This window comes from Lactuca saligna, chromosome 6, assembly GCF_052625555.1.
Source record: "Lactuca saligna cultivar CGN05327 chromosome 6, ASM5262555v1, whole genome shotgun sequence".
Classification (NCBI taxonomy): Eukaryota; Viridiplantae; Streptophyta; class Magnoliopsida; order Asterales; family Asteraceae; genus Lactuca; species Lactuca saligna.
In genome coordinates this window covers 94,140,173-94,164,017 of record NC_136422.1, presented here as the reverse complement: position 1 = coordinate 94,164,017, position 23,845 = coordinate 94,140,173, and the positions used below count along the sequence as shown (strand labels likewise).

The 23,845-nt window shown below is 36.2% G+C and overlaps 1 protein-coding gene and 1 long non-coding RNA gene across 2 annotated transcripts; one reads left to right on the top strand and one right to left on the bottom strand.

Annotated features, from left to right (window-relative positions):
* The first annotated feature begins 360 nt into the window (after window positions 1-360).
* On the top strand, window positions 361-3,812 carry LOC145001045 (vesicle transport protein GOT1-like). Its single transcript, XM_078960375.1, has 7 exons — window positions 361-468; window positions 812-894; window positions 1,882-1,973; window positions 2,180-2,260; window positions 2,517-2,614; window positions 2,916-2,997; window positions 3,453-3,812. The coding sequence occupies exons 2-7, from the start codon at window positions 864-866 to the stop codon at window positions 3,489-3,491; spliced, it is 423 nt and encodes a 140-aa protein (XP_078816501.1). The 5' UTR covers window positions 361-468; window positions 812-863; the 3' UTR covers window positions 3,492-3,812.
* A 1,089-nt stretch (window positions 3,813-4,901) lies between these two features.
* Window positions 4,902-23,510, bottom strand: LOC145002030 (uncharacterized). The gene is made up of 4 exons (XR_013661785.1): window positions 23,162-23,510; window positions 6,384-6,496; window positions 5,420-5,984; window positions 4,902-5,332 (listed from the first exon to the last, which is right to left on the bottom strand). It is a non-coding gene; the product is annotated as an uncharacterized LOC145002030 (long non-coding RNA).
* Between the last annotated feature and the right edge of the window lie 335 nt (window positions 23,511-23,845).

Below are 23,845 nucleotides of genomic sequence, written 5' to 3'. Positions count from 1 at the left end.
GAGATCTGGTCGGATACATCTATTTTTGTTATTGCATAATAAATTTTGACTTGCCTTATTATTTATTGATCTTAAGTATGATTTTCTTGAATATTCAAAAAGTTATTGATCCTAATAAGCTGAAAATTAATGAATAGACAATATAGTTTTGATTTCCTCCAAAATAAAATTTAGTAAATGCTAATCATGACCCATGTATTCAATGACTTATCTATCAGCCAAGATTCTTGAAAAGCCTAGTGCCATAAATTAAGAAAATAAAACTCAAGGACTAAAGTTGTCTAAAGATCAAACGTATAGGGACTAGAATAGCTATTACTCATTCAGCTTAAACTTTAAAAACAGAAAATTGATGCAAAACCGATTTCTTCCCCAATTGTCACACACGCTAAAGCAGCAATTCAGCCATAGCCTTATTATATCTCCGTTTTGCTCGAGCTCCTCTCTTCTCTTCGCTCTGTATAGCAGGTTTATCCTATTTCTTTTTATATCTACGAGTTTTGAATTGAAATCAATTGTATATCTGTTTTTGTCTCTTTATTTTCGAATCGGATGTCAAATCGTTTCTCGAGTACGCATAAACTTTTAGTTCATATTCTTAGTGAATCCTTCGATTTAGGAAGGTTAAACTATTCTGGATCTTAATTCCGCTGAAATTTGGTCATTAAACCCCCATACTGACTGGCTGACCTAAATCAGTTGAGATTTAAGAACCAAAACGTTTTCATTTTTGTTAATTTAGTAAATAATTAAGTCGTTTTGTAGTTTACATTAAGTTTATTGAGTAAAATGTATTTTTCTTTTGGTTCAGTTTTTGAGGATCGGTTTTGGAAGTTGGAGAATTTTGTATCTGCTTAAGCATCATGGCTGGCCTAGAGATGAACGACTGGAAAAGTGAGTTTTAGACCTTCTTTTATTTATATTTTCCTTTTTCTGGATTTATGATCTTACACTGCTGTGCTATATTGGTTTTGTTGTTTAGCTTTTGTAAATTATGTTTTAGTCATGAACTGTTGTGTGATATTATAATTGGCATGTTATAATCCCAAATTTACTACATTTGCTCATATATGCAAAGCCAGATGACATGCTATCTAACTTTGATTTTGTTATAATGCAAAACATTGGTACCGAGTCCATCTGTCCATGTTTCTTGTAAATCTGTAAATCCTATTATGGATATGTAAGAATGTTGATCTTGTTGTAAACTTGTAATAGGAAGTTTGGAGTTGCTATAGGCTTTTGGTTTTCTTTTGTTAAAAGAAATTGGAGGAAGATGATAAAGTAAACTAATTAAGTTAGGTTATTGGTGATAACAGAGTTCAGACTCTACTTATTATATTTTTAGCAGAAAGTTGTGAAGACTGGAGAAGATTTACATTAAAGTTTAAGCTGGATTTACAAACTGTTTAAAATACCTTTAGAAACTTTGGTCCAAAACCCTGTCAAAAATACTATCTAGAGCTAACAAATATGAATAGGGACAGGAGAATAGCAACATCAAAGCTTACACTGAGTTTTCATATCAATGAAATTGAATGTGAACAATATTATCTAGTGCCAACAAATATGACTAACTCTCTAGTTTTAGCTCAATCGTACAATCATGGCAATGGGGTGAAAATTTGCAACTTATTGTCCCACCGAAAAGGTGGGACTGTGACTCATGATTGATCTTTTGTCTGTGCAAAAGACATTAATGCCCTCATCTCCGTCATCAAAGATAGCCCTAAAAGTCATGTCCAGTCTTGTCTACTCTTCTCCTGTGTAACAAACACAGCCTAAATAGTTCCGTTGGTATTTTCTTTACAAAAACACTGATAAGTTTGATTATTATTGTAAGTTTACTAAAGCATTTTGTTTTTATCTTAAATGAAACAGAAATTGGACTGGGATTAACTGGATTTGGCGTTTTCTTCTCATTTCTGGGGATCATTTTCTTCTTCGACAAGGGACTACTTGCCATTGGAAATGTTAGTGTCTTTGAGTCCTTGGATTCTCTTGTATCTCTCTGTTTTGTCTGCATATATATATATATATATATATATATATATATATATATATATATATATATATATATATATATATATATATATATATAAATACATACATACTTATTGCTGATGAGGTTGAGTTGGCAACTTCTAACATTAAAGTCATTTGTGGGGTACTGAACCAGATCCTATTCATCTCAGGGGTGATCATTACCATTGGAATCAAGTCCTCCTTGCAGTTCTTCATGAAGAGAAACAACCTAAAGGTACTCCAACTTCCCTTTCATAATTCTAGTTAAGGTGTGTGTGTTTGGTTCTCAAATCTGGTTGCCAGATGGATGGATTGGAATCCTTAAAATTCCATGTTTGATGGATTTTACCATTCCTAGGAATAGAATCAACAAATACTATTTGTATATGGATTAAAATGTTAGAAGTTAATACATTTAACAGATTCAATTACTTCTGAAAAAATTCTATAAACCAAACCCTACTTTAGCTTATGCTTGATTGGTTGCACAGGGCACAATCTCTTTTGGTGTGGGCTTCTTGTTTGTTATCATTGGGTGGCCTGTAATAGGAATGGCTTTAGAAACTTATGGCTTCATCATACTCTTCAGGTTTGCTTGATACAGTTTAATGCAAACAAAACATACTTGGGTTCATTTCTTATTATAGCATCCTACTTCCATTTCATCCTATTAGAGCATATTGTATCAATCAATATATCAATATTGTTCAAATACAAAGCAGATTTTTTCAACGTACAATGCTTATGCTGTGATAGAATGAAATTAAAGTAGATGGGCATAATAATACACACATCACACATGAATGAAGTTGAGTATGTTGGTGTTATTTTCATTTAACCATTCACAGATACTTATATGATTATATATGTTTTGATGGAATTATATGCAGTGGCTTCTGGCCCACACTAGCAGTTTTTGTGCAGAAAATACCGGTTATTGGTTGGGTGTTTCAGTATCCGTCTATCAGATCGGTATGTTAATTCCTAATTCCTTATCTTATTTGTTAGAAGATTCTTACTCTAGTTGCATTTGCTCTCTAATTATGATTACAACATGGAGTCAGCTTTGCTTTACTCATTCCACAATCATATTTGGTTGGTCTGTAGCTGTAGGAATGGAATGAATCATCTAAATTTTTAGTAAAATACAACGTATAGTTTCAATGAATTTAAATATAAGGAAAGCTAATTGATTCACTAAAGTTTATAAGTATATAAGATTGTAATATAACAAAAATCATGAATCAATAAAAAAAGAAGCATAATAAATTAAGTGGGTTTTATTATGTTTTTTGTATTTTTATTGATGGAATGAAAAAAGAAGCCAAACCACCCTATTGCCTAAAAAAAAAATTCATTCCATTTTACCATAAAGACACCCTAATTTATTGTGGTCGTATTTAATTATCATCTGTAATTGCTTACAGTTCTTGGACCGCTACCGTGGCAAAAGGGTGCCTGTATAAACCAAGAAGGATGACACTTGTAAGCCTCGTTCATAAATTGAAGAGGGGTTTCTTTCTAGACTCTAGGCTCACGTTACGTTTACTTCTTGTTAAGTTCCTTATGCAAATAGAAAAACTTAATATCTGGTTTCATCTCAATATTTGGCTGTGTATAACATCTCACCATCTTCAGCTCATTGTTAGATTAGATGTGTCCTTTCTATACTGTGTAAGTGTGTGTGTGTAATCTAGGGGTGAATTCTGTTTTTGGTTTTCTGAAATTTTTAGTAATGAAAACAACAATCTCATCTCATATATAGACGGGTTTGTTTCAATTCAAAATCCATGAAATTAAGGCTAGTTCAAGAACTATTACTCGAAAGGAACTCTTCGGCGCCGTTGCATTGTGCGGGTATCATGCTAGTGTATATATATATATATATATATATATATATATATATATATATATATATCGTTCAAGAACTATTACTCGAAAGGGACTCTTTGATCCACTTCATAAATTCTTATTTTTTATTAACATTATTCAACTAATTGTTTTTGACCCCGAATCAATAAAAAGTTAATAAGTTTGACCATCCCACCTCTAGGTAACTACAATAGACACAACCGAGAAAGATATTTTTGGATGTAAACGATTCAAAATTTCAAAATTTGAAATAAAAACACGGTGAAGATTGCATCCTTTGACTTTGAAACAATTATAATATTAATTTTTATATAACTAATCTCATACTTACTACTATAATCAAATTGTGTCAATTATTTATACCATATTTGACATACAACAAAAAAATTAATTCATACATTATTTTTTACATACGCATCTTAATATTCATGCTATGGAAAGTACCACTTTTAATATATTTTAACAACCTTTAAGTTATAGGCTTATCAAACGTCTTATATTTATGTAATACTTATACATTCACAAACCATATTTTTACAATTAACTAGGGAAGGACCCCCACTTTGCGGGGGTTAGAAAGTGTTCGGTTAATGTGCTTTGGTAACCAATCAACCATCCATATTCTCTGATTAAAACGTTTTACATCAAGATATTGTAACAACACCCCATCCTTAATAGGTGAAAACCCTATATGGCCATACCGGTGACCAATTTAATTGAGTCAAACTGAGGCTACAATAATAGAGTTTTAAATAAAAAGGAACAATTAGAGTCTTCATTATCATTATTATTATTTTTAAAAAGAGTTAAAAGTAGGTTTGTCAAATTGGAAAAAAAACGATAGACTCACATGTTGGTTTGGGTGTTTTTGGCTATGTACAGTAAATAAGACTTTTAATCTGATTCCAAGGCCAAGAACTTGAGGTGTTCCACATAGACAACATTTTCCATAGCCTAGACAATCCACAAGAGCATTGAAATATGTATTAAGTTTCGAAATCCAAAGAAGGAATGCAAATAAGTTTATTTAGACTTGCTTGATGCGGAGTTTTGTAGGTTAGAAAGTGTTTCTGAATCTCCTTCCAATTTGTATTACACTCCATTAACCTCAAACTAAATAACCTTCATATATCAAACAATCAACAAAAATTGAGAAAGAATAGGAGAAAGCATAAGTTATGGAACCCACAAAAAACGAAAACAAACAATCATGAACTCGGATAAGCATTCCTATGAGTCTAAGATATCCTAGGTACACTTTGCCTATCCCAAATTTAGTTAGCACACCATAGCCTAAAAACATGATATTGTAATTTGACACCATATTTGAGTAAGGAAGAGAAGTGGTAGAAAATCCAGGGCTAACCCTTTCGTAAGTACCTATCATTTCTGTAGCCATTTTATCAATATTTATGTAAAGCTCGTCACTTGTGACCTACACCAAATTCATAAATACAAATATCATAAATCAGAATACAACTAACAACAGAGAAAAAGAAGTTATAGAGCAAATGAGACTCACCTCCTCTTTGGTCAAAGCTGCAAGGTCCTACAAATAGGTAGCTGTCAAAATTGGATACTTGTTTCATCAGGTACATCCTGTGGAAAAAGAAATCTGTGGAAAAAGAAAAATAACCCAAGCAACATAATGTTGTTTATCCTAGTTGCTAACTCGTATGGGTTTATATAATCAGTCTCTAAGTCCAAAAAGCACATTATCTGCAATAAAAACATTGTAACTATTAAATACCAAGAATATCCCTCATTGTTTAAACATCAAGAATGAACTAATGTATGTTATATAGGGGCATCTTAAAAAAAATCCTTTAAACTTAATTAAAGGTCCAACCAACAACAGAGAAAAAGAAGTTATGGAGCAAATGAGACTCACCTCCTCTTTGGTCAAAGCTGCAAGGTCCTACAAACAGGTAGCTATCAAAATTGGATACTTGTTTCATCAGGTACATCTGTGGAAAAAGAATTCCGTGGAAAAAGAAAAATAACCCAGGCAACATAATGTTGTTTATCTTAGTTGCTAACTCGTATGGGTTTATATAATCAGCCTCTAAGTCCAAAAAGCACATTATCTGCAATAAAAAAGATTGTAACTATTAAATACCAAGAATACCCCTCATTGTTTAAACATCAAGAATGCACTAATGTATGTTATATTGGGGCATCTTAAAAAAAAACCCTTTAAACTTAATTAAAAGTCCACCTATATTTTCAGTTTCATCTAATAAAAAAAATTATTTTAACTAAATTTATGTTTTTTTAACATAACTTGTGATGTTTTTTTGTTTATCCGAAACCGACTTTTACAAAAATGACCATCCTAATCTATGACATATTTTTATAGTTTATGAATAGTTTTTGTTTCTAGAGCATTTGAATATAATTAGTAATTTAGTTCAACCCAAAAGTGTACGAAACTAACACCCTAGAAAGTAAAAAAGCGGATTTGAAAAGAAAAATGTGTTATGGACCTCTTTTGGAGATGTGGTTGGTACACAATATTGTCTTGTAGTTTAGTGAATATTGTGTTCTCAATGCTCCATCTTCAGCTCCAATATGCAGGAGTATTTGAAAGTATTCCATGCTGCAGTCCATGTGTGACATCCCTATTTTCACGGCCAGAAAAGACCGATTTTGTTTATGCTTTATAAAAAAATCAGAGTTCTTCTTTTAATAAAAATGTTGCGGAATTCGTTCCCAGAAAAAAATACGATAAATACGTTATTAAAACATTTTCGAAGAAACGTATTTTATTCATTTTAAAACGTTTGGGATGTCATCGTCAATACAGGAACATAAGCATAAACAGAACTTACATTTATTTACACTAGTGATCTACATCTCTTTAATCTCTCAGTGTAATGTGACTTCATATCAACACCTGTGATATAAATAAACTGAGTGGGTCAGGTTAGGAAACCTGGTGAGTACATAGGGTTTTCAACCCACAATAATATAACTATTATGTTTAAATAATCAAACAATCAACCCAATTACCCATCCCCATTATCTTCTTTATCCTTAAGGGTCTACCCTAAGAATCAACTATTTCTCATTCATTCATTCCTAAGGATCATCCTAAGGAAATAACATGAAGTCCATTGTTGCCAATGACACATTGGTCAAGCGCAGCTGCTAATCTTGTCACTTAGGCGCAGCTGCCAGAATTGGGACATTTTCTATGAGGCTCTTCTGCCGGTATTGACCTTTAAACGCTACTGTCATGGTCATAAGGCTCCCTATTGGACGCAGCTGCCGATACTGTCCTTAGAGCGCAGCTGCTAGGACGTTTACCGTAGATCTAAAACATCTACGGGTTGTGGCGCAACTGCCAGTGCTCATCTATAGGGTACTAGGTCCACTGCTGCCAATGTATACCCATGGGGCACTAGGTCCATGCTACTAATGTTCCTCTATATCAACTTTTATCGCTCATTATTCATCTACCCATGTTTTACTTAACATATTTTGTAGATATAAAATACTTTATACAGTTTACATCATTTAAAACATGTATAAAAATCTTTCATCAGCATAGACGACAAGTATTCAGACAATATGCACACATAACACGTAATTTATAATAAAATACTTCATATCTATGTGTAAGATGAAAGGGACCATGCACTCACCTGATAGGTGGTGACTCAATACTCGGATAGCGCTTCGATACTCTCAAAACAATTTCCTTCGATAAAACCTAGTATCAACACCACTAGGGTTTAGTCTAACGATAACCACAACGAGTTAATAGTCTGACTATTATTATTATTATTATTATTATTATTATATAAGCGTTAAATAACACTCAATATAACTCATAATAATAACCCAAATAATTATTTTCAGGTCCTAATAATGTTACTATAATTAATTAGAAGCTATATTAAAACTAGCGTAAGCGTAGCTCACTTACAGCGGGTTTTTCGCAAAACCGGGCTTCGCTGGATCAGCGTTTCCCGAGCCGAAAGGCTCTTTTCTCAGAGCCTTCGGGCGCTCCGGGGCTTCCGCCTCGTGCTAGGGAGTTACCCTCGGCTTTAGGGGGTTAGGGAGGCTTAGAGAGAGAGTTTAGAGAGAGAAAGAAGGTTTGGGAGGTGTGAAGAAGAGGCTAGACCCAGCACCTCTATTTATAGTGCAAAAATCTGATGGAATCGCCAAGTAGGGGGGACCTACTCGCCGAGTTGGTCCATGTGGTGGCCTTCTGGTGGTGCCACGTGTCCAATTCTGGTGGTGCCACGTCACCCCCTATCGCGTATCAACCTTCAAACTTAGAAAAATCATAACTTTCACATACGAGCTCCGTTTTTGACGTTATTTATATCCACGCGTAGGTAAAATCAAGATCTACAACTTTCGTTTAGACTCCGTCGGCTAATTTTTGTCCGATCTCAAATTTAACAGTAGGAGACGTTTAGACTGTTAAATGACCGCGAAGAATTCATAACTCCTTCATACGGACTCCGTTTTCGTCTGTCTTTTTACCATTGAGCTCCTATTAATGAGATCTTAAACTATCATTTAGGTCACGTAAGCCAAAAACCGCTCGAACTAAAATTCAAGTTTCGGGCTGTACACTGCTGGGCCGAATCTTAGAAAAATCATAACTTCCTCATACGAAGTCAGATTTGGGCGTTCTTTTTATCGACACTCTTAGTTTAACATATTCTACGAATTTTATTTAGATAACTAAGGCTAAAAAGTCCTTCATCGTAAATTCACTATTTACGCTTCCCGGTGTCGTGCCGGTTCCGTCGCGAAACTTCGATGGGCCATAACTTCTTCGTTATAAATCGGATTTCGGCGTTCTTTATATGTACGGAAACCTTGTGACATATTCTAAAAGTTGGTTAAGATTATTTATTCTAAATAATCTTTTGTCGAAAAGTCATTTTCGACCCCTATTGCCTCTAAATTGACTAGCCCGGATCTGCGGGCGTTACAATTATCTCCCCCTTAGGATGATTACGTCCCGGAATCATCAACGAAACAAGGATCGTATAATGACTCCATACGTCATCTCTTCATCCTAGGTAATAATTATAACTTCTTTATTCCTTCAAGTCTATCTTTTAGACTTATTGACTGTAAGCAGTACTTGATCGTGCACCTGCTCTCTACCTCAGATTAGACTCCAAATTATGACCTATCATCATGTGATGCACGTTTAGACTTAGGTCTCTTAAATTCTAAAACAGACTAAGCCTTCCTTCATGTTCTAATGTGATATAATCATACTTTAACATGTAGCATTTCTAGCTACCAACGAGCGCGATACTTCTATTGATCGCTTTGATTTTAATCGTTTGGTTTAAGTCAGACGCTATATCAAACTTGGTTCTCTGAACCACGTAACATACTCATCGTAGTTGGACTCAATTTGATATGACCATTGGGGTCGGAATATCAACAATCTTTTTAGTCATTACCGATGGTAACGACATACTTGAATAAAACGAAATCAATTACTGGCTTCTTGGTAACCTTGTGACTTTCCCTGATCCAAGTATGAGTCCTGTGCTTCCGGTAGTATAGGCCTCTACTACCATTCACACCTACTCATACTCGTCCCAAGTATTGTCCCGCAGTTTCCCAAGTCACCATGCAGCAAATCACACAATCATTCAACACATCAGATAACAAAACGAAGGTTTTATTTTATTACTTGAAACGATTACATGGGTGTTCAAGTTCACCCTAGCTTATGCCTCTAATAGGCTACATCATGTGACACTATCTATATGGCTTCTTCATAACTCGATCTCTATATATCCATCCTTACTCCTGATTCCTTGCATCGTCAGCTGCTTCGTCAACGATCATTTGAAATGCTCTTGCCTTTGGTTTTGGCGGCACATTTGGCTTTGTAGCCCCTTCTCTCTTTGGGCAATCTTGCTTAAAGTGACCTTCCTCGTTGTAGTGACATATGAACATGGTTTGGCATGCGGAATTAAAGCTTGTACAATTGAACATGGTGATTTGGGTGTTTAAGAGATATATTGAATGTATATGGTGTTACACAAAAAGGATCTAGATCTAGACTACATAATTAACACACACTTACACACTCACTTTTACATCTCTCAAGCACACCTCTACAAGTGGTATGAACCCACTATTTATAGAGGTGTTTACATGTCTCTCTCTCACTCTAATTAACAAATGGGTCTAAAGGCTAAAGCACCACATGCAAGTGGGTTTTACAAAAGTCAAACATTTACAAAGTCAAGAATGAATAACTTTGCACCCCAACATTCTCCCCCTCAAAGTTAGGAATGAATGACCCACTTCAAATCTTCCAAAATCAAGCACTACGCGGTTCGAGCCTCAAAGGTGACACATGTCGAAACGAACTTCAATCTTCAATTCTTCCATGACTTTTCAATTTGGGCTCTAGGATGTGAGACATTACAATCCGAGCAGCAACGAATGATTAAGAGTATTCCAAACTCCAAATAATCACCCAAAGTTGCGCATAAAAACACACCCCAAAAATCTTCAATAATTCCAAACCCATTTCGAATATATCACTTCGAAACTTCCAATTGCATCATCTCGTGGCTTCAAAACTTCAAGATCACTTCGGTCTTCAAATCCGCGTAATATGAAAAATTCAAGTTCGAATTTCCATATAAAACTTCTCCCCCTTTTTATAATCGAAATTTGATTATAAAACTCCATGGAAAAAGAACGTGCTTTATTTAGAATTTTTCATGTCAAAACTCCCCCTTAACATGTGACATAAACTTTGTGCTTCAATAAGGAAAACCCAAAAATAATCAATTTTTATTGCCGTTCACGGATCGCCTTTGACAAAATTTCTCAAAAATGGGTAGAAATTGTCAATTTCAAAATTCTGCAGTGACCCGTTGCGCCAAAAACAGCCAAATATGCGAAACACACTCCCATTTGCGAAACTGGGTAAAATGTGTAAATTCGCACAAACTGCAGGGACCCGATTTGAAAAATCTGCAATTTCATCATTTTATGACCCCATTTGCGAAGTTGGGTATTTATTTCCAAAAATGCGAAACTCCAGGGACAATATTTGAAAATTTCTGTTTTCTTCCCCAATTCGCATTCTACTGTGAAATACTTCGCATCTTCATTCTTACACCCTCCGCATCCCTTCGCATTAATCACCTTCGCATTTTAACCTAATTAATCAAATGCGAATTTATCTGAGAAACCCAAATGCGAACCACAAAATTTTCATTCCAGATGCGAACACAATTTAGTTCTTGAACTCTAAACTTGCGAAATCAAAAATTCATATGTTGAACCCATATGCGAATATTAACCCAATCGACTTCAAATTGATTCACAGATGCAAACACTCGATTGTTTTACTTTCGCAAAATGAGCATCAATAACTCCACAATCGAGTTTTCGTTCTTTTGTAAACATGGACTTCCCAGGCCTTCTTGACTTCGCATTCATCATGTGTTCTCTATCTCTTCTTTCACAACTCAAGGTCGTTCATCAAATCGACTCCAAACATCGATCATTCGCCCCAATTCCAAAATCGTTGTCATCAACAACAAATTTCAAAATCAAATTTTTCAACACCGCTGCCTTCGCTTCTTATTCGTTATCAAGAACATCAATACGTCCAGATTCAAAATTAAATTGAAACCTGATTAAATTTCAACTCTTTCAACCTTAAAACCCAAAATCACGAACTCAAGAACACTACTGGCCAATCCTTCAAATCCATCCAAACCATCGACAATCAAAATCGAAATCTCAAATCAAGTTCGATTTCCAAATCAATTTCTAAACCGATCCTTTTTAATTGCTTCATCCTTGAACATTGAAATCAAATCCCAACACATCTTGTTCAAGAACAAACACGAACGAACACAGTGTTCGTTCATGATGAACATACACCCTTTTACTTCCAGATTCGAAATTAAACCCAAATTAAGCTAGATTTCGAGTCTTACAGCCTAAAAAAAACTTGTAACTATCAATATCATCCTACGATTTCATCGATTCATCTCTTGAATTCCATCTTTTTCACAGTTTGACTTTTTAGAGTCAACGAACCATAAACTCGAAATTAATGATTCTGATGTTCGATTTCAGATCAAAACCGTGATTAACAAACTTTTCTTCAAAAATTTGAAACTTCTTGATCAGTTTCATCGAGATTAATTAAACGATTGACTCACTTGATCCTTATCGGTATGAAATTGATAACATCCGATTCACAAGTTTATAGTCACAAATCACATCAAATCGGATTAATGCAATCGATTATTAAGAATAAAGATAATCGAACAAAACTCGATTGATTCACAGAAGCTTGATGAACAACACGTACTTCAATCAAATAATGTTTTAATTTTGAAGAAATCAGATCAAAGATAGACTTATTACATGAACAGTATATGAACTTGGATCTTGGGCTCAATAATGTGAACAGTATCAGATTTCATAACCAAACAAGATATTGGATTGGGCTTTGAATTATGATTCAATGAACAGCACCAGATCAAAAATCTTGGGCTAAATCAAAAGTAATTGAATCACTATGAATTATGAGCATAAAATTTCGATTCAAATGAATTGTCACAGTTTGAGAATCAAATCAAACGAACAATTATGAAATTGGATCAGATCTTCTTCTAAAAGAAATTATTGGATCACAACAAATGGATTTTTCAATAAAATTTTGATCCAACGAGTCAAATGATCACAAATCAAAAACGTAACGCACGATTTCAATGAAATTACGAGAGATCATAGAGAGAGACTCACCAAAATTGAACAAATTGTGACAAAAATTGCCAAACCAAGAATCGTTCTTCAAAAATCAACTTGATCTTGAAGACCCGCTCTGATACCAATTGTAGTGACATAAGAACATGGTTTGGCATGCGGAATTAAAGCTTGCACAATTGAACATGGTGATTTGGGTGTTTAAGAGATATATTGAATGTATATGGTGTCACAAAAAGGATCTAGATCTAGACTACATAATTAACACACACGTACACACTCACTTTTACATCTCTCAAGCACACCTCTACAAGTGGTATGAACCCACTATTTATAGAGGTGTTTACATGTCTCTCTCTCACTCTAACTAACAAATGGGTCTAAAGGCTAAAGCACCACATGCAAGTGGGTTTTACAAAAGTCAAACATTTACAAAGTCATGAATGAATAACTTTGCAACCCCAACATTCTCCCCCTCAAAGTTAGGAATGAATGACCAACTTCAAATCTTCCAAAATCAAGCACTATGCGGTTCGAGCCTCAAAGGTGACACATGTCGAAACGAACTTCAATCTTCAATTCTTCCATGACTTTTCAATTTGGGCTCTAGGATGTGAGACCATACAATCCGAGCAGCAACAAATGATTAAGAGTATTCCAAACTCCAAATAATCACCCAAAGTTGCGCATAAAAACACACCCCAAAAATCTTCAATAATTCCAAACCCATTTCGAATATATCACTTCGAAACTTCCAATTGCATCATCTCGTGGCTTCAAAATTTCAAGATCACTTCGGTCTTCAAATCCGCGTAATATGAAAAATTCAAGTTCGAATTTCCATATAAAACTTCTCCCCCTTTTTATAATCGAAATTTGATTATAAAACTCCATGGAAAAAGAACGTGCTTTATTTAGAATTTTTCATGTCAAAACTCCCCCTTAACATGTGGCATAAAATTTGTGCTTCAATCCGGAAAACCCAAAAATAATCAATTTTTATTGTCGTTCATGGATCGCCTTTGACAAAATTTCTCAAAAATGGGTAGAAATTGTCAATTTCAAAATTCTGCAGTGACCCGTTGCGCCAAAAACAGCCAAATATGCGAAACACACTCCCATTTGTCAAACCTGTCAACTCCCAGGTTATTCATATGTTTAATGAAATGGGGCATCAACCGGAGTTGACAAAAATAAGTGATTTCAGAAAGTCTGGGTTGCCATGTATATGGAATTTTCTCTTTGAAATCTTTCTCAAATGTCTTACAGGAAGAGTAGTCGGGTTGGATAGAGGAAGAATGGAAGTATATGCTATGGCGATGGGCATATACTATGATATTAATGTCAATTATGCAACACAGTTGTGGAAGGAATTTGTCAAAAGCCTAGAAAATACAAATTTGGAGAAGGGAATTTCATGTGCAAGATACTGGAGTTTAATTCTTGAACACATGTATGCGAAAGAAGAAATTCCAATGCTGACAAATGTTGAAGTTGCTGAATTTTCTTTCTATCAATTCCCCAAAGCTGTAGAAGATGATGAAGCGATATTTACTCATGTGGCTCGTATTCCAGATGCGATGCTTCGCAAAGTTTCTCCCACCCACAAAATTTTGGTGAAATATTTGCGAACTGTTAATACAGATGAGCAGACTGGAGTTTTACTAGATGTTGCTACTCCATCTAAAACAAAGAAGGTTAGCAAGAAACCTGCGAAGGGTTCATCATCACCAACTGTACCAGCTGAAGTCATTCCAACTGAGGAACCTTCAAAGAAATCGAAGAAGGAACTCTTACCTTCCAAGTCTGGGGTACTGAAGCAAATTCGCAAAGCGGAAGTGAGTAGTAAAGGTGTTACTATTCACAATATTCCAGCGCCAGTATCTCCAACAAAGAAGCGACAAAGAGCTGAAGACGTTGCGAAAAATATGCAACGTACAATGGTTAAAAGAAGGAAGAGGGTGATTCGCAATGAATCATCTGAAGAAGAAATCGTTCCAGAAACTCCACCCGTAACAACTTTGGTACCTATTTCTTTACCCATCATACCAACTTCGCAAATTTCTACCACTGTTTCCCAAACCAAACCACTCGAAATAGTTCTTACCAAATCAGTTAATGAGGAGGTTCCTATTTCTGATATGGTTGTCAACGTATCTGATACGGGGGCACCTATCCTGAGTGTTGCACCATCAATTCAAACATCCTTACCCATTTCATTACCTGTTACCACTTTATCTACCACTTCATCAATTTTTGATCATGCTCTTCAAAACCCATTCACCACACTTTTTCCTTCTCAATCACCTGAAAAGCCTCAACTTCACAACCATTGTCTAATACAGAAGTCGAAGGAGGTGCCTTTGGTGGGATACTTGATGATATTCATTTTGATTCAGATGAAGAAGATATTCCTGATCATATGCTGATGACAGGAAAACAGTTTAAAATACTGAATCAAAAGTTAAAGACCATTGTTCAATCACAAGCTGATTCTGGTCGAATGTCTTCAATATCTTCCATGGAGGTTGATATCATGATTAAAGGAGCAGAGAAACAAATCATGGAAAAGATTGCTCAATCTGATAAAAACAATGAGCTCCGAATTACGTCACAAGGAAGTAATTTTACTTCTGTTGTTCAAGATCTTCGAGCAGCTACAAAAGAACGTCATGTTCTTTTTGTACAAGATGTTAAGAAGGTTCGCGAGGACGTCAACTTCAAAATTCAGGAGTTGAAGTCTGAACTTGCGAAGGATATTCAGAATGTCCACATGAAACAAGAAGAAGTTCAACAGCAAATTGTGGACATTTCTTCTCAGCTTCAAAAGCCCAATAATATTCCTGTTCTTGCCGATCATAAAGCAGAAATACTGATGAAATTTGATCAGCTCATCCAGTTAGTCACTGATCTTAAAACAGCTCTTTCGCATTCTTCATCCTCTCAAATCCTAACTCCTGAATTCTTGTCTCTAAAGATTAATACTTTACAAAGAAAAGATAGATTTGAACGATTTAAGATGAAGAACACAGAGAGTAAATATTAATCAGATCTCATATTGATTAAGATTGATTACAAAGTTAAGCAGAAGTGAGTTCTAGCATCGTCCTACAACTTCTAGCCTAAGTCCCTATTTATAGGGAACGAACAAAAAATATACTAAGTCTATACATTTTCACTTCGCACAAAAGATGACTTAGTAAAATAACATAAAATGCGAAACTATACAAAACACTCTATTCGACTTTTACAATACACATCAACATTCGTTATATTCGTAACACACCCTTTTGTTGAATTTACACTCGTTGACATAATGCCCATGCTTCCCACACTTGAAACAAGTCACCTCCTCACCGCATTTTCCAGAGTGTTTCTTTTTGCACTTCTCGCACCATCTTTCTTCACTCCACCCTCCTCTAAACTTCCTTGTACTTGATCTGCTTTTCTCATCGGGCTTCGCAGACCCCTCAAACTTTCTCTTTTCGCCAACCTCGGTCTTGTTGGCGGCTCTTCCCTTGATCATCTCCTCAACCGACTTGGCAGCCCAGATAGCTGCCTCCAAAGTAGGTGCCTGACGCACCAGCACTGCATATTCCCATGGAAGTCCTTTTGCGTACTTGTCAAATTTCGTCAGCTCATCCGGAACAAGACGTAAGGTGAACTCCATCTTCTCTGTGAAGTTGTTGGTGTATTCATCAATAGACATGCTTCCTTTCTTTAAGGTAAGGAATTGGTTTTCTAGCTCGAGCAGATTTTGGGCTGAGCAATACCTACGTTTGAATTGCACCATAAATTCTGCCCATGTCAGTTGCAGGGGCTCATTGGGGCTCAGAGTCTTCCCCAAGGTATTCCACCAACGTACAACGCCTCCTCGAAACTGACGCACTGCAAATGTGGTGTGCTGTTTTCCCTTGCAACCGCACGTTGTAACAACCCGAAATTTCCGTATCATTTATTGTAACTCTTTCATAGTGCAATTCGCGCAACCGATCGTCGTTTCCGATTTCGATTTCCGATCTTCCGTTTAATTAAGTCATTATCTGGTACACATTTAAAATGACTTAATGGGTGTCTTAATACATTTAGAAATCATTTTAACACTCAAGTTTAGTGATCGGAATATTTCTAGAAATTACCGTATCGGGTTACGGTAACTCAATCGGGTACGACCAAAAACCTCGACTAAAGTCGGTATCGGGTAGAATTCCACCGTGTCCAAAACTTAAACACTATATAAACGTGTTTAAGACTCCATTTGAAGCCTTTGGTCAATTTACCACTAAACACTACCAACCTCTCTCCTCATCCTAGTTTAAAGGATCAAAACTCAAATTTAAGGCTTCAAATCTCTAAGGTACTTCCTCTAGCTTGTATTGTAACCTTCTTAGCCTTCAAATTCGAGTTCAAAGCATGATTTAGGACTACATTCATGAGTTTACGGCCATGGAACCTTCATGGGCCGTAAACTCATATATCAAGGGTTTTTAAGCCCTAAAACCCCTCCTAAGCAATGTTAGACATTAGTAATGGCTTAATGACTTAATGGAAGGGACTTACAACAATTAAAACATTCATTTTAAGGGAAAAAAGTGAGTTTATGGCCAAGACACATTCTTGGGCCGTAAACTCATATTCAAAGGGTTTTTGAGCCAATTAACCCTTCCAAATCATAGTTGAGACTTAGATATGACCTTTGGGCTTGCTAATCTAGAATTGGAACACTTTAAACATGATTTTTGGGTAATAAAAGTGAGTTTATGGCCAAGACATACTCTTGGGCCGTAAACTCCTCTTAAATGGTGATTTAGTGCCTTTAAACATGCCAAAATGCTTTCAAACTCAACCAATGGCCTTGTAGTAAAATCTAGATGCATCTAAAAATGGTTTAAAGGGTTGAAACATATCAAAAGTGTCATTTATGGGAGTTTACAGCCTAGGAGCATACCCTTGGCCGTAAACTCATAAAACTATGTTAATGATGCATCAAATACACCCAAATGGCTTGTATAAATTTCTAGAATCACATGTGATTGTTTTAAGCATCAAAAACTATCTTTTTCAATGGTAAAGGAGAGTTTACGGCCTTAGAACATACCTCTAGGCCGTAAACTCCAATAAGTGTCTTAATTGATGTTCTAAATTCATAACAATGCTTAGAAAATTAGTTAGAATCACATGTGATTGTCCTTTATAGTTCAAATTAACCATTCTTAGCCATGGGTGAGTTTACGGCCGTAAACTCTATGAGTGTGGCCGTAAACTCATGTTTTAAATGATGTAAATTCATTTCCAAGTGTTCCAAGGCATTTTAGATAATCCATTCTAGCAATCCCTATGTCCATTTGAGCCCTTAAACCATCAAAACCACACCCACATGAGTTTACGGCCGTAAACTCATGTATGTGTGTGTTCCATAGTTGTAAACTCTTTAAAATGTTTACTCTTGGGGAGTAAACTCAAGTCCCAAGTCCCTAGTGCCATTTCACGTCCGAAGATGTCACCCGGGTCACTCCAAACGCTCGTTTTGAGGTGTTTAACCTCATTGGAGTGTAATGTTCCATATGATTAGTGAATGTATCCCTAATTGTATATATGTGGACATTATTTTGTTTTACATAGGGACTTTGCGAGTAATCAAACCCCGAACCAACGTCTAGCATTCAAAACCGACATGTTTCCGAGTCCGGTGAGTTCATACCCCTACCCTTTTTCACTGTTTTCAGGGGGGAACACAAGCAAAGTACAAGGGAATTCTTGTACTCAAAACATGTTTTCAAATGTGTGTTTCATAATTCATATGCTTTTATTACTGATCATCACAACTAATAACCATTTGAACATGCAGATCACGTAACATATATTTGTGAAATGGGTCTTTAAACTTGTATGTTTTACATATATTTCACAAATGGTTTTCCACATTTTATCAGTTAAAAAGCATGACATTAAACATTTGAACATAATACATGTACACTGTTTTGTCCTCGGTAACACTCCACACATATATGCGAGTGGAGGACTATCATATTATTACTAGTAAATTTGTTAATCCTGTATGATTGGAGACACGTCCTCGGAGAACACTCCACCGAGATACGCGAGTGGAGGACTACACCCATAACCAGAATCTCTGGTATTTAGAGAGCGTGACTTGAGTGTATAGATCTATACGGGGTTGACTACCCACACCTGGCTGCTAGCTACAGCCGAACCGAAATGGTTCAAGGGTGACGAAAGTCATAAGTATGTGGACGACTTATTGCCACATGTGGACTACTTATTGCCACAGGTTTTAGTCTATTGTATGGTTATGGAACTCGCAATTAGGATAACAGAGATTTACTTATAGTAATAATGAATTACTTTATACATCTTTTACATCTTTTACATCTTTTACATACTGTAACTAACATTCAGGAAAGTACGGGACTTTCCTGGGGAAAAACATGGAAACCAATCACGATTACATCTTTTACATCTTTAACATCGTTTACTTTAGAAACCAACATGCAGGAAAGCATGGGGCTTTCCAAAGCATGGGGCTTTCCTGGGTAACACTTACATAACTAGAAAGAGTAACAAACTGGATAACATTACATCTTTTACAATTGGTAACATACATTAAGGAAAGTATGGGACTTTCCTGGTAACACATGATAAGTAAACAAAACAGTTTATACATTTTTCATATGAGTAGACATGTTTTCAGTGTACGAACTTACTATACTTTACATTTGTGAAACAATAACCAACTTTTAAGAAAATACGGGATTTTCTTGGTGTACCTAACATTTCAGAAACAGAAAGGAAACCGATTCATTTTCATAAAACAAAAACCGCTTATGAACTCACCAGCTTTATGCTGATTTTCAAACCGCTTGTGTTCTCAGGTCAGCGTTAGAACAGGTACCCGAAGATTTCTTTTGATCAGAAGACGGAGTACATGAAGACCCGTTTCATTTTGTCTATATATACTATGTATCACAATTGTACAAACTTTACTTTTGAAACAACTGTAAAACTTTATTATGTAATGTAATGGTTGTTTTACTTTACTTACTATGTGCATTGGATTTGATACTCAACGTGGAGTCAACCCCGTAAATGTTTCCGCCTTCGATTTTCGGGGTGTGACACACGTCATGAAAGCTAATTCCATCTCCGAGATCCAATCCATGACCCCGATCGGATCCTCCTTTCCAGTGAAAGTCGATGGCTTGCAAGTCAGAAAATCCTTGTACTTGCATCCATTCCTCTCGACTTTGTCGTCGTGGTTGTTTTGTCAAACTATTGGTGGGTTGACTTGACCAACAGTTCCACTGTAGTCTCCTTCCTTAGTCTGCCCTTCGTTCAACTCGGGCTGTTCGATCTGAATAGTGGCTTCCTCTCGATTTTGCTGGAGCAAGCGTCTAGTTTCCTCCATTTGACGATCCAACATCGCTTGGATCATCGCTTGCACTCCAGCCATTGTGACTGGCTCAGCGGCGGCTTCCATCACCGGTATTTGCTCAATCACTGGGGGTTGGTTTCTGTTCCCATTTGTATTCACGTTTCCGCTATGGGTTCTTGCCATCTTGATCTATACACCGAATAAGGTGAATATAGATCTTTACTTAGGGTTGATGGTTAAATCATCCTTATCACTCTGAAACGTTTATATGCTAGTTCTAATATCGTAGTCGTACGTTTAGAATCCTAAACACATAAGGTTTCCAGATCCGGTCGGCAACAGACCATAGATCCGAACAAATAACAACATATCAGACACAAGTATTTAGCACATAAAAGCATCTTAGGCACAATTCCTAAAATAATCTAGTGCTCACACCTCACAATCATCGCTTAGCATTCTAAGTTTAAGTCTAGAAATAAATCCATATTCCTAGTTCTCTTAAACTAATGCTCTGATACCAACTGTGACATCCCCATTTTCACGACCAGAAAAGACCGATTTTGTTTATGCTTTATAAAAAAATCAGAGTTCTTCTTTTAATAAAAATGTTGCGGAATTCGTTCCCAGAAAAAAATACGATAAATACGTTATTAAAACATTTTCGAAGAAACGTATTTTATTCATTTTAAAACGTTTGGGATGTCATCGTCAATACAGGAACATAAGCATAAACAGAACTTACATTTATTTACACTAGTGATCTACATCTCTTTAATCTCTCAGTGTAATGTGACTTCATATCAACACCTGTGATATAAATAAACTGAGTAGGTCAGGTTGGGAAACCTGGTGAGTACATAGGGTTTTCAACCCACAATAATATAACTATTATGTTTAAATAATCAAACAATCAACCCAATTACCCATCCCCATTATCTTCTTTATCCTTATGGGTCTACCCTAAGAATCAACTATTTCTCATTCATTCATTCCTAAGGATCATCCTAAGGAAACAACATGAAGTCCATTGTTGCCAATGACACATTGGTCAAGTGCAGCTGCTAATCTTGTCACTTAGGCGCAACTTCCAGAATTGGGACATTTTCTATGAGGCGCTTCTGCCGGTATTGACCTTTAAACGCTACTGTCATGGTCATAAGGCTCCCTATTAGGTGCAGCTGCCGATACTGTCCTTAGAGCGCAGCTGCTAGGACGTTTACCGTAGATCTAAAACATCTACGGGTTGTGGCGCAGCTGCCAGTGCTCATCTATAGGGTACTAGGTCCACTGCTGCCAATGTATACCCATAGGGCACTAGGTCCATGCTACTAATGTTCCTCTATATCAACTTTTATCACTCATTATTCATCTACCCATGTTTTACCCAACATATTTTGTAGATATAAAATACTTATACAGTTTACATCATTTAAAACATGTATAAAAATCTTTCATCAGCATAGACAACAAGTATTCAGACAATATGCACACATAGCACATAATTTATAATAAAATACTTCATATCTATGTGTAAGATGAAAGGGACCATGCACTCACCTGATAGGTGGTGACTCAATACTCGGATAGCGCTTCGATACTCTCAAAACAATTTCCTTCGATAAAACCTAGTATCAACACCACTAGGGTTTAGTCTAACGATAACCGCAACGAGTTAATAGTCTGACTATTATTATTATTATTATATAAGCGTTAAATAACACTCAATATAACTCATAATAATAGCCCAAATAATTATTTTCAGGTCCTAATAATGTTACCATAATTAATTAGAAGCTATATTAAAACTAGCGTAGGCGTAGCTCACTTACAGCGGGTTTTTCGCAAAACCGGGCTTCGCTGGATCAGCGTTTCCCGAGCCGAAAGGCTCTTTTCTCAGAGCCTTTGGGTGCTCCGGGGCTTCCGCTTCGTGCTAGGGAGTTACCCTAGGCTTTAGGGGGTTAGGGAGGCTTAGAGAGAGAGTTTAGAGAGAGAAAGAAGGTTTGGGAGGTGTGAAGAAGAGGCTAGACCCGATACCTCTATTTATAGTGCAAAAATCTGATGGACTCGCCGAGTAGGGGGGACCTACTCGCCGAGTTGGTCCATGTGGTGGCCTTCTGGTGGTGCCACGTGTCCAATTCTGGTGGTGCCACGTCACCCCCTATCGTGTATCAACCTTCAAACTTAGAAAAATCATAACTTTCGCATACGAGCTCCGTTTTCGACGTTCTTTATATCCACGTGTAGGTAAAATCAAGATCTACAACTTTCGTTTAGACTCTGTCGGCTAATTTTCGTCTGATCTCAAATTTAACAGTAGGAGACGTTTAGACTGTTAAATGACCGCGAAGAATTCATAACTCCTTCATACGGACTCCGTTTTCGTCTGTCTTTTTACCATTGAGTTCCTATTAATGAGATCTTCAACTCTCATTTTGGTCACGTAAGCCAAAAACCGCTCGAACTAAAATTCGAGTTTCGGGCTGTACACTACTAGGCCGAATCTTAGAAAAATCATAACTTCCTCATACGAAGACAGATTTGGGCGTTCTTTTTATCGACGCTCTTAGCTTAACATATTCTACGAATTTCATTTAGATCACTAAGGCTAAAAAGTCCTCCATCATAAATTCACTATTTACGCTTCCCGGTGCCGTGCCGGTTCCGTCGCGAAACGTCGACGGGCCATAACTTCTTCGTTATAACTCGGATTTCGGCGTTATTTATATGTACGGAAACCTTGTGACATATTCTAAAACTTGGTTAAGATTATTTATTCTAAATAATCGTTTGTCGAAAAGTCATTTTCGACCCCTATTGCCTCTAAATTGACTAGCTCGGATCTGCGGGCGTTACACCATGAATCAAAATTGCACCTACAATAAGTCTTTATATAGTAAACCCAAAAAATACACATAACATTCTATCAGCATAAGTTGAAGCCAATTAAAAATCCAACCAATAGTGTTAAAATTTAAGAACCAAAAGTATGGCAGATATGACCTGATACCCAAAGTTGCATTGGAAATTCTCTGTAAAGTTGGAATTTAGTACACATAAATTAAAAAATCTTGTGATTTTATGTGTATTTAATACTTACAACCAAAAGTCATTAGCATTTCCTTGTAAAGATACCTTATTCATTTGCCAATAACCTACCTTAATTGGATCAGACATTTCATCGAACGACTTATAGGCATGTTTCTCGTCCAAATCTAAATCATTGTTGAGTCTTACCACTTCTAAAACATGTAGTCAGCAAATCATCCCCTTCAATCACATCATTCTCCAACTGACAACATTCGCCACCATTCAATTCCACACATACACAATCTTTCCCAAAGTATGATGCCATTGTAGATAAACAACCTAAAGGATGTGTTCCAACTTCCATTGTTGGTGAAAATTTGTATAATATTATCATGGATTGTAAGCCTAACATCCCACAAAATAGTTACATGGAGAGGTCGTGGAAGAACTTGGAATCTCCATGTAGAGAGAAGAATTGAGAGAAGGAAGAAAGATAGGAAGAGTCGATGGAGGTGGATGAAGGAAAAAAAGGAATCGATACGATTAAAAGGTAAAGGAACGAAATCAGAGTCGGTGAGAGAAGGCGGTGGGATATATGAACACGGACAGAGGCGGTGGAAGATAAAAAATTAATGGTGCGGTGGAAGCTCAAATGGAGAATGAAGTAGTGGAGAGCACACTCATCCTGCTTTTATTGGTTACACTTGTGTGTGGGAAAAGCGAAGAACACGTATACTATTAAAATTACAACACATGAATAAAAAAAACAAAAAATATTAAAGGTGGTCC